The 14,148-nt window shown below is 49.6% G+C and overlaps 2 protein-coding genes across 2 annotated transcripts; one reads left to right on the top strand and one right to left on the bottom strand.

Moving 5' to 3' along the window:
* The first annotated feature begins 2,426 nt into the window (after window positions 1-2,426).
* Window positions 2,427-3,353, top strand: LOC146436882 (olfactory receptor 5AN6-like). The gene has a single exon (XM_085063953.1). It carries the CDS (start codon window positions 2,427-2,429, stop codon window positions 3,351-3,353), a length of 927 nt encoding a protein of 308 aa, XP_084920079.1.
* Window positions 3,354-12,776: 9,423 nt separating this feature from the next.
* LOC146436883 (olfactory receptor 5F1-like) lies at window positions 12,777-13,757 on the bottom strand. The gene has a single exon (XM_085063850.1). It carries the CDS (start codon window positions 13,755-13,757, stop codon window positions 12,777-12,779), a length of 981 nt encoding a protein of 326 aa, XP_084919976.1.
* Window positions 13,758-14,148: the final 391 nt, after the last annotated feature.

Raw genomic sequence — 14,148 nt, forward strand, 5'->3', positions numbered from 1 at the left:
GGCCCTGAAATCAGCCCTGGGGACTTGCTGGGAGGTCCATGGTCTAAGGCAACTCCCTGGGATGCTCCCTGAGCCCTGGCCAGGCTTTGGGAGAAACCCAGAAGGAGGCTGAAGCCAGATGTTCCCTCACTGGAAGTTGTGTGATCTTGTTTATTGCATACTGCCCAAGCTGGGCTCTGTCCCAGCACAGTCAGAAGCTTCTTTGCCTGTGGGTGGATTAACCTGCAGGAATTCCCAGTTCTGGCAGGGGCTCTCCAGTGCTTGGCTGTGACAAGGCTGTGAAATACTGTTCACAACCCGGATATGTCTGCTTGGGCTGCTCAGGGATGTGACACTGAATATCCTACAGAAAATGATTGGCCACGACCCAAAGGTCAGTAGTGTGCTTTGTGAGATTGTATACAAGGAATAAAGGAGGAAGGGATGAAATTGGCTATTTTTACAGGGAAGCATGCTTAGAAGAGGAATGGCCTGAAGTTGAGTCAGGGAAGGCTTAGGGTGGATATTAGAAAGAGGTTCTTCCCCCAGAGGGTGGTTGGGCACTGGAACAGGATCCCCAGGGCAGTGGGCACTGCACCAAGCCTGGCAGAGATCAGAGGAGTGAATGGAAAAATGCTCTTGGGCACATGGTGTGACTCTTGGGGATGGTCCTGTGTGGGGCTGAGAGATGGACTCTGTGATCCTTGTGAATCCCTTCCAACTCAGCATATTCTGTGATTCTCCTGGATTCTTGAAGCCAGTCTTCATAGAATCCTGGAATGGTTTGGTTTGGAAGAGACCTGAAAGCTCATCTTGTTCCACACCCCTGCCATGGGCAGGGACACCTCCCAGTAGACCAGGTTTCTCCAGCCTGGCCTTGAACACTTCCAGAGATGGGACAGGTGAGCTGTGGTTTGGGCATAAGGAATTTAGAATGGGTAGAAAGGTGGTTCATCATCTCTGGTGCCTGGAACTGCTGATGGCTACCAGCTCCCATGGGACTGTGCCCCACCAGTGAAGTCCCCCCCAGCTCCCTAGTGTTACAAGGCTAAACATGGCATTTGTGGAGCTCAAAAATCTCCAAAAGTGCACAAAAATTGGACACAACAGGTGCAGTGTTGCTCTGTGGTTGCTGTGGGGAAACCCCAAAGCCCTGTGGCTACCTCAAGGTGAGATCATCTCCTCTGGGCAATTGCCTTGAAATTCAGAATCTCAGAGAAGAGATAACAACCCACTTTGGGCTTTGTCACTCTCCTGGGGCTCCAAGAGTCCCCAAATCCCCAAATTGCATGGAATAACAAAGGTGTTTGCTGACAAAGGATATATTTTCAGACTCCTTTCCGGAGTTCCAGGCAGGTGCACCTAACATTCACCTCCAAGAGCATCAGGAGGAAAGCAGGGAGAGTGCAGAGATGTAGGAGAAGATCATCCTGGAGAACCATGAGCCAGGACAGCGCATGCTGAGCCACCCATCTCCTCTTGTTTTCTCTTGTCAAGAAGAAACACCTTCAGTTTTCATCTCATGTTCTACCTGGAGGCTCCTGGGCTCCAGTTCCTCATCATACTCTGGGTTTAGCACCAAATGCAGGTGATGCACAGCAGGTGTGTGGTGAGGACACCCCGTTGGAATGCTTGCTCTGGAAACTTCTCCTCACTGACCACAAAGGGCTCCTGGATGAGGACTGCAATATTTCCTGTGAGGAACCCTTGTGGATCTTACCATTGCTGATATAAGGCACATCCAAAAGGTGATTTTTGAAATATTTTTCCCAAAATACTATTTTCAGGAGGAGGTTGCTGAGCTTTGGGTGTTGCACATTTTCATTTGAGGGCTGCAGGACCAGGGCAAAGAGCTGGGAGAATCTTTTAGAGCCAAAAGAGTGTGTCCATGAGGGAGGGGAGGCTTCACAGTCAGGAAGTTTTGGATGTTCCTGGATCCCAGGAAGTGTTCAAGGCCAGGTTGAATGGGGCTTGGAGCAACCTGGTCTAATGGAACATGTCCCTGCAAATGGAGTGGGGGTAGAATGAGATGGTCTGCAAGATCCCTTCCAACCCAAACACTTCTGGGATTCTGTAGAAAAGACAGACAAAGCAGGTGTTTGGAAGATGCCAACACAAGGATGAATAATCAGTTCTGTGCTGTCTTTTACAGGTTTTATTGGGTTTCTCCATGTTACAGGTTGTGCTGGATGATCTCAAAGTCCCAGAGTGAACACACACAGGGGATTAAAGGCAGCAGCAAGGTAAAGCTACTCACGGCCGTGTAACCAACAGGTTCTCCCTAACTGTGCCTTGACTTCCGCCCAGGTTTTTCTAATTGATCTGTACCTAAACTCTCACTTTAGATCCTGTAGGGTTGTCTCCAAGCAGATCCCACTGGAAAGAGGGTTTTCCTCCTGGAAGAAATGTCCAGCAATGAGTTCACAGAGAGAACACCCTTTGAAAGAATGTCAGGATGGAATTGCACCCAAGCAACAGAGTTCATCTTGGCAGGATTCACCGAGGACCCAGCGACTCAGGTTGCCCAATTCCTGCTGTTCCTGCTCATTTACCTTGTCACCATCCTGGGAAACCTGGGGATGATTGCCTTGATCAGAGTCAGTCCCGTGCTCCGCTCCCCCATGTATTATTTCCTGGGCAACCTGGCATTTGTGAACCTCTGTACTTCCACCCTTGTCACCCCCAGAATGTTGGTTGGGGTTTTGTTGAGGAAGGAGGGAATCAGCTATGCTGGGTGCATGGCTCAGGTGTCCAGTTTTGCCTTTTTAGTGATCAGTGAGTGCTCTCTGCTGGCCACGATGGCCTATGATCGATATGTGGCCATTTGCCACCCCCTGCTCTACCCCCTTGTCATGTCCCCAGAGCGCTGCTTCCGCCTGGTGACCGGGTGCTACCTCCTGGGGCTGACCAATGGTGTGGCACAAACCATCGGCATGTCCAGCTTGTTCTTCTGTGGCTCCAGCACCATCCATCTGTTCTTCTGTGACATTTCCCTGCTGATCTCACTCTCCACCTCTGACAACATCTACAGCCTCATCATCCTGAGGACTTCAGCATATGTGTTTGGTGTTCCCAGCCCCCTGGTGGTCCTGGTGTCCTATGTGGCCATCATCTCCACCATCCTGAGCATTAGATCAGCCCAGGGCAAGCGCAAAGCCTTCTCCACCTGTGCCTCCCACCTCATCACTGTCACCACCTTCTATGGGGCATTGATTTTCATGTACTTAATCCCCAAGTCACACACCTCCAGAACAGGAGATAAATGGGCTGCTGTGCTCTATACCATGGTGACCCCCATGCTGAACCCCTGGATCTACAGCCTGAGGAACCAGGAGGTGAAGGAGGCTTTGAGAAGACTCAGGGACATAAAATAAGCCTGGATGTTGTGACATAATGACTAAATAAAATGGAGATGCTGGTGATATCCTGGGAGTTTTGTTAAATATCTCAGAGGGACATTTTCGGTGTCTTTTGCACTTTGACTTAGATGGTGTGCTGGTTGATTCAATATCAGCTGAGAGGAACCTTTTCACTCCAGTTCTGGTGTTTGGATGAGGTTTGGAGCAGCCTGGTCTAGTGGAAGGTGTCCCTCCTCTTGGCAGGGCAGCAGAACTGGATGAGCCTTAAGGTCCCTTCCAACCCAAACCATCCCAGATTCTGTGAAAGGTTTGGTGTTAATGTTTTGGTGCACAAGTATTGCATATGTGAAAAAAAGCAAAAATCCCCCAATTTGTGTATTTTCTCACCCTGTGCCATGTCCATGCTGAAATCCAGAGTGATGGGGCTCTCCTAGAGAGATGGAATAACGAGGGATGGAGGAGAAGCTCCTCAGTTAGGTTAAATCAAGCCAGGATCAATGTAGTTTGCTGATTCATTAATGACACACATTTCACAGGCACTCAGGATCAGCCAGCTGAATCCTTTGTCCCCAAAGCCTATTGGTAATTCCCTGGTTAATATTTAATCTAGCTGCCTGGATAAATCCCCCTGAGCTATTCATGCTCCTGTTCATCTCTTTTTGGCTCTGCTGACCCCCATGGCAGTGACCCCAAAGGTCCTCAGCTCACATCCCCACATGTGGAGACAAAGTCCTCAAGTTACACCAGGAGAGGTTTAGGTTGGATAGAGGGAAAAATCCTCCATGGAAAAGGCTGTCCAGCCCTGGAACAGGCTGCCCAGGGCAGTGGTGGAATCCCCATCCCTGGAGGGATTTAAAAGCTGTGTGGATGTGGTACCTGGTGACATGGATTAGTGGTGGCCTTGGCAGTGCTGGGGGAATGGTGGGACTTGGTGATCCTAGAGGATTTTCCAGCCTAAGCAATTCCTTGACTCTGTGATCAGGACCATGAAGTGGGACCTCTGTGTGTAACTCCTGCTGTTCTCCCACCCTTCTGATCCTCTGTAACTGTCCTACTCATGGCATTGCTTAATTTAGGTGCAGGGAAGATTGTACATCTTTTCTTTCAATAAAATGAAATATTGAAGGATGGCTTCAACACCACGGTCACGGATCCTTAGAGGGCTTGTGTGAGCAAAGCCAGTGCTAGCTGAAGGAAGCCATACAGGCCAGAGCAGTAAGATAAATGCTGACAGGGCAGGAGCCCAAGGACAGAGTGCCCTTGAGCTCTGGGAAAGTACTGTGGGAAAAGTACCGTAGAAAAACTTGAGATTAAGAAAAATTAGGAGGAACCCTGAAATTGTGAGGATGGAATGCAATGGTATGCAGATTGTAACCTTTGTGCTTAACCAATGAAATAGTGACTAGTAAGTATAAGCATTTGTAACAGTATATAAGCCATGCATACAGTGAAATAAACGGAGCTTGCTTATCACTCATATTGAGTTGTCATCTTACTTCCCTCTCTGCCGGCAATGAAAGATTATTTAATGTTTTATTTAAAACATCAAACCTCCATAAGTATTAAGAAAACATTAAGACACTTAAACCATAAACCCCAGAGTAACTGTCCTTCTTCCAGGGCCTTACAACCATTGTTTGGTGATAAGATATTAAATAATTTTAAAAAATATTTGAAAAATATTTAATATCTGATTAATATTTTGAGAAGCCATTCAATGGCTTTGTGTCCAACTGGTCTTAACTTGACCATCACCTGACTTTTTAATACCAAGAGACCAATTTCCCTTTTTAATACCAAGAGACAAATTATATATTTCAGGAGATTAATTTAAATATTTTAAGATTGGATATATTTTTGAGAAAAAAAATTAAGTACAAGTTTTCTTTATACAGATAAAGAAATGTATATATTAAGACTTTCTACATATAAATCTGCATATATATATAATTACATATATACAAAGAAGTGGTACATAAAACCTCACGCTTCCATTGAACTTCCTGAAAGTAGTGGTGTTTATTTACTAGTGCAAGTCTCCTCCTTATGGAGCTGCTTCCAAAGTCATTAATTTCCATGGGAAATTTCCTGTGTACCACCACAGAGTGGGCAGTGACCAAACTCAAGGCCCAAGCATGCTCAGGGAGCAGAGAGCCATCATCTGGCATCTCCCATGGTTTCTGGTGGAATTTACCACCACTGCTCTCTGTCCTGTCATTTGGATCATATTTTGGTTTTATTCTCAAATTGGTTTTGCTTAGTTTTGGGTAATTGTGTGGTTTCCCCTCTAAAATAAATCATGAGGCACAGAAAAAAAAAAAAAAAAAAAAAAAAAAAAAAAAAAAAAAGGAAGGAAGGAAGGAAGGAAGGAAGGAAGGAAGGAAGGAAGGAAGGAAGGAAGGAAGGAAGGAAGGAAGGAAGGAAGGAAGGAAGGAAGGAAGAAAAAATGGTGGGAACTACAGTGAAACTGAGACCAGAAGCCAACAGGAGAGGCAGGAATGCTGACCAGCAGCAAATATGAGGTAGAAAAATTTACAGCATCCCTGAATTATTTTGGCTGGAAAAGCCCTTTAAGATCATGGAGTCCAACTGCTAAGCCACCAGTAACCCATCTCTGAGTTCAGCCTGTAGGTGGGAATTTCATCTCAGGGGTGAGAGCTGAGAGCCTCTTGCAGAGCCTAAAGGGGCTCCAGGAGAGCTGCAGAGGGACTCTGGGCAAGGGCCTGGAGTGACAGGATGAGGGGGAATAGCTTCACACTCTCAGAGCATTTAGATTGGGTATGGGGAAGAAATTCAGAGCATTTAGATTGGGTATGGGAAAGAAATGTTTCCATGTGGGGCTGGGGAGGCCCAGGCACAGGTTTCCCAGAGAAGCTGTGGCTGTCCCTGGATCCCTGGAAGAGTTCCAGGCCAGCTTGGACAGGGCTTGGAGCAGCCTGGGATAGTGGGAAGCATCCCTGCCCTTGGAAGTGGGTTGGAATGGGATGAGCTTGAAGGTCCCTCAACACAGTCACAATCCCACCACACTGACCCTGCAGCTCTTTGTCTCCTGGATGTGGCAAACAAAGCAGCTGGAGAAGTTCACTTTGTCTTTAACAAGGAAGAAAGTTTCTCTATGGTTTCCCCTTGCTAATTAGTCTCTCGTGGCTTGTTAAGAAGGATGACAGAAGTTGTTTAAAAGCCCTCTGAGAAGCTTCCTTGATGATTAGGAAAGTTTCTTGGCAAAGCCCAGAAGATCTTGTTAAGCTGATGATTCCTTGAAGGGTGGTTGGTCTCCCAGGATCACTTCTTGCTCTGGGAATGGGAACAGCATCACTTGTGGTGGAAATAGCTGTGAGCACCTGGATGGTGGCACCTGGAGCTCAGGGCCCACTGGTGGGATGGTGGTGGGATCTGGAGCTCAGACCAGCTGGTGGGCTTTCTAAATTCTTCCTTTCAACCTGACAATCTTAAACTGAAGGAGAGTGGACTTACATTGAATAGTGGGGAGAAATTCCTCCCTGTGAAGGTGGTGAGGCACAGGTTTCCCAGAGAAGCTGTGGCTGCCCCATCCCTGGAAGTGTTGAACGCCAGGCTGGACAGGGCTTGGAGAAATCTGGTCTAGTGGAAGGTGTTCCTGCCCATGGCAGGGGGTTGGAATGGGATGAGCTTTAAATTCCCTTCCCACCCAACTTTGATATCAAAAGTGTCTCTCTTGCCAAGCCCTTTGTCATTTAATTACATTTATTCCAAATCTTTTAATCCAGTCCAGATCCACCTTTCCCAGGTAGCAGCCCCCAGACCTGAAACATCTCTTCTCGTGCCATCTGTTTCCAGAAAGGATTGACACTGTTCACTATCTATTCACTTTTCAAAAAGAATTTAATTCTTTTTGTGGGGCACAATAAAAAGAGAATTGTCAAATATATTAATGGTAAAAAGAGAGCGTGGAAATAACATCAGCTTCTTCCAGGGTGTAGACGGTGACCTCACTAACAGGGACAGAGACACTGTACAGGTGTTAAATGCATTCTTATAGGTGTTCAGTGCATTCTTTGCCTCTGTCTTCAACACGCATCCCTCCATTCCCAGTGGCAAACATGTATTGTCCCATGGGACACTGCAAAGTCCTTGAGGCAGGCAAGCCCTGCTCAGCAGAAACCAAACCACCCCTGTGTGATCCACAGCATTCCCATCATGAATCCAAACCCAGCAGGTGCCAGCTATAGGGAAGACTTGAACCCTATCCCAGTCAAAACCAGAGCACTGGGAGCACCAGGAGAGCTCCTTGGGAAATCCTGATTTCTGTAGAACAGAGGCATTGCAGAAGTTGTTGAGCTGCTAACAGAAACCTCTTCCTAGCCCTCAACAGCCATGTCTGGAGAGCTCCCAAGAGATAAAGAAGCTTTAACTCCCTTTGTCTCTGGAGAATCTTCTCAGGCACAGAGTAGTGGGTGTTTCCTATCGTCACTTCTGCATTGTCCAGGGAGCCATGGGGAGAACACTGGTGGCACCAAGAATCCTTTCTGATGTGCCTCTTGCTCCAGGAAATGCTTCACTGCAACAGGCTGAGCTCCTGTTTTGACTTCCACACTTTTTCTGACCATGGGCATCTTCAGGGATGAGCCACATTCACAGATCCCTGAGGGAGGCAGGGCTGTGACGGCACAAAGGGGCTGAGCGCCGGCGTCAGGCAGGGCTGGGATGTCACAGGGCTCTGCTGGCCCACGGCACTGTGAGGTCACAAAGCCGTGCCTCAGCTATATAAGAGGGGCCAGCAGGCGCAGCTGCCAGTGCAGTCGCGATGCTACGCTCTGGAGCCATGAGCGCTGTCGGTGTCGTCATGTCTGCACTTTTCCTGCTGCTGGCTGCTGTGGCTATCTGGTGGGCTGTTGGCCACTGGATGCCACGGAGGCAGCATGGAAGTATCATAAAGAATCGTAAGCATGCTGGGGTTCTGCCCAGAGGCTCACGGAGAAGCCGAGGAGCCCGTGTGGCTCCCATGTGCTCCAGGCCTCGGGCGACCCCTGGCAAGCAGCCACGTGCTCCCACCAGCCCCCTGGGCAGCCCCTGCAGCTGTGGCCCCTGCCTGGCTGTGGCCCAGCAGCTGCAGGAAATGATGCTGTTGCTGTGGGCATGCCATGGGACATGTGAGCCGCTTTATTCTGGGATGTGGAAGGTGTTGTGGGCACAACTGGAGAAGCTGGTGAAGCGAGGCCACCTGCCCTGCTGTGCCTCGTGCAGCTCCTCCAGGAGCCTCTGTCACTTCAAGAGGCTGCTCACACCTAGGATCTGCATCCCTGGGAGAGCTCCCACCCTTTCAAGGATTTCCTGCCATCGGAGATCCTTCACCCACAAGAGAACATCAGGCTGTCAGAGATCTGCCATCCTGCCAGGAGCCTCCACTGCCTCTGACAGCCTCCAGCCATGCGAGAAGCTCCAGCCCTCTGAGAACCTCCCTCCTTCCAAGGGGTTTTCTCCTGCTGAGAGCCTCTCTGTCTCAGAGAACAAGCATTGCTCTGAAGGAATTGACCTTCCAAGAGCTTCCGTTCTCTGTGACAGCATCCAGCAATCTGAGAGCCTCCCTCCTTCCAAGGGGCTCTCTCCCCCTGAGAGGCTGCCTATCTCAGAGAACATGTGTTGCTCTGAAGGAATTGACCTTCCAAGAGCTTCCGTTCTCTGTGACAGCTTCCAGCAATCTGGCAGCCTACCTGCTTCCAAGGGGCTCTCTCCCTCTGAGAGGCTGCCTATCTCAGAGAATGTGTGTTGCTCTGAAGGAACTGACCTTCCAAGAGCTTCCATTCTCTGTGAAAGCTTCCAGCCTGCCGAGAGCCTCCCTCCTGCCTACAGCCTGCCTTCCTCTGAGAGCCTCCCCATCTCCGAGAACCTTGTTCCCTCTGAGAACCTCCCTGTCATCAAGAACCTTCTTCCTTCTGAGAACCTCCCTGTGATCGAGAACCTTATTCCCCCTGAGAGCCTCCCCGTCTCCGAGAACCTTCTTCCCGCTGAGAACTTCCCTGTCTGCGACAACCTGCATCCCTTCGAGAGTGTCTCCGATTCCAAGAACCTTCTTCCCTCTGAAAACCTCCCTGATTCCGAGAGCCTTCTTCCCACCGAGAGCCTCCCCGTCTGTGAGAGCCTCCAACCTTCTGAGAGCCTCGACCTTTCAAGACCTTCCACACCCTCCGACAGCTTCCAGGCCTCTGAGATCCTCCCTCTGTCTGAAAGCTTCCCTGTTTATGAAAACCTTCAGCCCTTGGAAAATCAGCACCTTCCAGGAGTCTCCGTTCCCTCAGAGAGCCTCAGTCATCAAAGCCTCCCTCCCTCCCTCCCCGAGGCTCAGTGAGACCTGCTGGTCTGAGTACAGCAGTTACTCCATGGACAGCTCTGCCAGCTCCCTTGGAGCCAAGGACATCAACCACCCCGGCGCATTCCTCAGCACTGACGTGGCCTGGGAAAGCCCAGAAGGAGAAATGGCAGCGCAGCCTGATCCTGTGAAGCATTCTCAGGAGGAGCAAGTGGTGCAGCAGCAAGTATCCTGGAGCCCCCAGCTGTCACCCCATGGCTCCCAGGACGCTGTGCCAGCTGTGCCAACTGGGAACACTCCTTGCTTGGTGGCAGAGACGAGCCCCAAGAGACCCAGGAGGTTCCTCCATCTCCGGGAAGCTGCCCCAAGACGGCCACCAAACATGAGGAATGTGTATGTGGTGGCAGGTCAGATCTGAGGAGCAGGAGGTGTTAAATAAATTAGGATTTTCCCCAAGAGCTGTTTGGGTGTTTGCACTGGTCTGGATTTGACTGGGATAGGGCTCCTTTCTACTCAGTAAGTGGCACAGAGCTGGGTTTGGATTCAGGATGGGATGTGGTGGATAGCACGGGGAGGCTTTGGTTGTTGCTGAGCAGGGCTTGCACTATTCTGGGCTCTGAAGTGTCCAATGGGTTAATCCATGTTTTTCTCTGGGAAGGGTGGAGTGAGTGTCGAAGACAGAGGCAAAGAATGCATGAAACACCTGTACTGTGTCTCTGTCCCTGTTTGTGAGGTGACCCTCCACACCCTGGAGGAGCTGATATTATTGCTACAATGTTTTGGTCATTAATATATTTAAGATAACTCTTTTATAGTGCAACACATTTGTAGCCACCTTAATCTCCAGCTTTCAGTGTGAGCTTTCACCGCATCACATTGCTCCCTACACTTGCAATCAGCATCTCTGTATTCTTCTCCTGACCTGCATTCCACTGGGCACGTAGCTTACTTTTCCATCTTCTTTCCTAGAGAAGATGTTTGCTCAGGCAAGCCAGCCTTCTGCCTGGCCTGGATGTCTTCTGACATTTGGGAATTGCCTGCTCAATGACCTTAGGAGGTGACGTTTCAAAAGTGAGCAGCACTGTTGGACCCCAGCAGGTGCAAAAACATTTTCCCTGGGGACCTTGCTTCCCATTTCCCTGAGCAGCCTGCAGTGTGCTCTCCTCATTCCCAGAGCTGAGGTTTTGCTGGCACTTTTCCTCTTGTCAGAGGTGCCCCAGGGCCACGGCTGGACCCCAGCTGGTCACCAGCAGTCACTCTCTCACACCCCAGTGTGATGGGGAAGAGAGCAGAGACAAAAATCCAGCTCAGAACAGTTTCATAATGAAAATCAAGACAAATATAATAATTTCATATTTATGAAACACATAATAAGAGTGAAGTGTCCCAGATTAGGCTGGATGGGGCTTGGAGCAAGCTGGCCCAGTGGAAGGTGTTCCTGGACTGAACTCAGCAGTTCCTGGGTCTCCCAGTGCCTGTGCTCATATTGCTCTGGCCTGAACATTTTGAACACTGACCAGTTCATGCCCAAATGACAAAAATCAGCATTTTCAGACACATTCCATTTATTCCCCTTTCCCATTGTCATTTCTGTGACATCCATTATTGTTGCAGGGAGAGAAATAAATAGAAGGACAAATTTGAGAAATAAAGGATAAAAAAAGGTGTGGCACATTTTTGGGGGGAATGCAATTTGCTTTGGGGGTGATCTAAATCACCAAACAAAACTGCACTTTTAATGGGAGCAGGAGATGAAACACCTGGAGGGATCATTGGATCTGACAGAGCTGGGCAGGTACAGGGAGTGACCTCAGGAGCTCTGAGGAATGAGGATGATGCAAGGACTGGCACAGGATCCAAACCCACCACAGCTCATCCTGGGAGGCTCTACAGGAGCCAAATCCCACTTCAGTACATTCCCCAGGGCATCTTCCTTCAGGGAAACGGGAGTGCCCTGCAGATCCTGACATCTCTGCACAGTTAAGGAAAACTGACAACTCTCCAAAGCTCTGTCATCCCAAACTGTGTTCCTTTCTGAAAATCAGAAAATAAGGAAAACACCTGGGGAGCAATGGGAAGGAATGCTACTGGAACAGCTTTGATTTCACACATGGTTTTTATAATCCATGATTATAGATTACCTACCAGGTAACCTCCATTACTACCTACCTCCATTAGTGATTGCCTCATTTTTGCCTCAGAATGCTCATTGCCTCCCCTGCAGATTTACTCCGATTTTACCCCCAAAACGTTCGTTTTGTCCCCTACAGAATCCGCCCCAGAGCGACGTCCCCAGCCCCGCTGTGCCGAGGCAGCTCCGGTGCCTGCAGCTCCCGGGCCGCTGGGGCTGTCCCCATTCCCAGTCACCCCCGAGCCCGAAGCAGCCTCCCCCAGTGCCCCCAGCCAGCCCCACTGCTCCCCGGGCTCCCCACACCTGCCCTGCTTCCTTCTGATCTGTAATCAGAATGCCTTATAGTCTTAAATCCTGTCAATAACACAGACAGATACGGGGGTTTATTTTGAAATCAATTGATACAGAAATTAATATTATTTCTCAATGTATATAAAAGGGACATTCTTTACAGTTTTCAGTATTTTACACACAAGCCCCTCATGAATTTTCGGGCATTTTTGGGGAGTAACCTGCCTTTGTGGAGGGACCCCACCTGACCCCCCTCATCTTCCACTCACCTGCTCCCCCACCACAGACATTGGCACCATCATGCCCCAGACTCCCCACTTCCCTTTTCCTCCCCCCAAGAGAAGGCACAATCTCAGTCCAAGTGTCCTGGCCAGCACCTCGGTGCTTCCATAAAGACCTTTCCACATGGACATCAGCCCCAAAACAGGGGGGAAAATCAGGAGAGGACAAGACCTCACAGGACTGGAGTACCCCCAACTCTTGCTCTGGCACAGGGAAAGTCCTTGAGAATGGAGGATGGTGCCTTGTCTCCCACTCCAGCTCTGCTCTGCCACATTTCCCCTCTGGTCCTGCACTCTGGGATGGATCTCTGCCAGAAGATGTCTCATGCCTTCCCTACGGTGCTGCTGCAGGGAAATCATGGCCCCAGTTGCTTGGAAGATGAATCCAGACTGTGACCCTGGACTCCTGAGGGTCTGATTTCCAGCCCCTCTTCCTGAGAGTCCAAAATCTAACACCCCTCACCACAGCAGGGTTGTCCTCTCCTTTCAGCCAACCGGGAGCCATGGATGGACCAGGAAGTGAGGATCCTGCTTTTTGCTTTCCTCATGGCGTTCCTCAAGTCTGCATTCCTGAGGCTGTAGACAAACAGGTTCAGCATGGGGACGGTGACAGAACACACCAGGGAGGTGACTTTGTCCTGCCCCAAGGAGCGGCTGGAGTTGGGCCGCAGGTAGGTGAGGATGGCGCTGCCATAGTACAGAGTGACGCAGGCCAGGTGGGAGGCGCAGGTGGAGAAGGCCTTGTGCCACCCAGGTGCCAAGTGGACCCACAGGACAGCGCTGCTGAGGGACGAGTAGGACACCAGGATGAAGGCCGTGGTGCTCAGCATGTTGAGCCCCACCACGGCAGCCACCATGGCCTCGCTGGCACGGCTGTCGGAGCAGGACAGGGCCAGCAGCATGAGCCCATCACAGAAAAAGTGGTCAATGGTGCGGGAGTGGCAGAACAGGGCATGGAATATGGAAACCGTGTGGAGGGTGGAGCTGATCACTCCAGCCAGGGAGGCCCCAGCCAGCATCCAGGCGCTAATCCCCTGGGACATGAGCATGGAGTAGAGCAGAGCCTGCAGATAGCGGTTGTAGGCCATGGCGGCCAGCACGTGGCACTCGGTGCTGGCCCAGGTGGCGAAGGAGAAGAGCTGGGTGACACAACTCGCAAAGGAAATCACCTTCTTCTCTGCCAAAAAATCCCTCAGGGTCCGGGGGATGATGGTAGAGGAGTAGCAGATGTCCAGGAGGCACAAGTGGCTCAGGAAGAAGCACATGGGGGTGTGGAGGCACCGATTGATCTGGATCAAGGCAATGACTGCCAGATTTCCCATGAGAGTGACCACATAGATGGCAAGGAACAGGACAAAAAACATCACCTGCAGGTCTGTGAAGCCCAGGAGAATAAATTCAGATGCAAATGTCTCATTTTCTCTACCCATATTGAACATTTTATACATCCAGTTTGGCTGCTTTATGTCTTTAGATTGAAATGTTTAATACACATAAATCCATCCATAATGTTAAGAATGTCAATTTTTGTCAAGCAGTTACAAAACCTTCAGTCAATAAAAGGTAAATTCTGCTTGAAAAAGAAAAAACACAAGTTCCTGGCACCACTATGCCCATTCAGCCAACATATTTGGAACCAGGTGGATATTTAAGCCATTAAGGAAGGAAATACTGTACCAGAATAAATCATTAAGACATTGCAGGGCTTCCTCCTAGTTCTTCTCAATCCACTCACACATGAAATTCCATGATTTTCCTGATAATTTCTGGGAAAACAGAATTATGTCCCATCTTTTAATTATTCCCTATTCAGCCTGAGCA

This window comes from Lichenostomus cassidix, chromosome 5 (genome assembly GCF_008360975.1).
Source record: "Lichenostomus cassidix isolate B80296 chromosome 5, HeHo_3.0, whole genome shotgun sequence".
Classification (NCBI taxonomy): Eukaryota; Metazoa; Chordata; class Aves; order Passeriformes; family Meliphagidae; genus Lichenostomus; species Lichenostomus cassidix.

Coding starts and splice junctions, on each gene's coding strand:
- LOC146436882 (XM_085063953.1), top strand. CDS start 2,427: ATGTCAGGATGGAATTGCACCCAAGCAACAGAGTTCATCTTGGCAGGA.
- LOC146436883 (XM_085063850.1), bottom strand. CDS start 13,757: ATGGGTAGAGAAAATGAGACATTTGCATCTGAATTTATTCTCCTGGGC.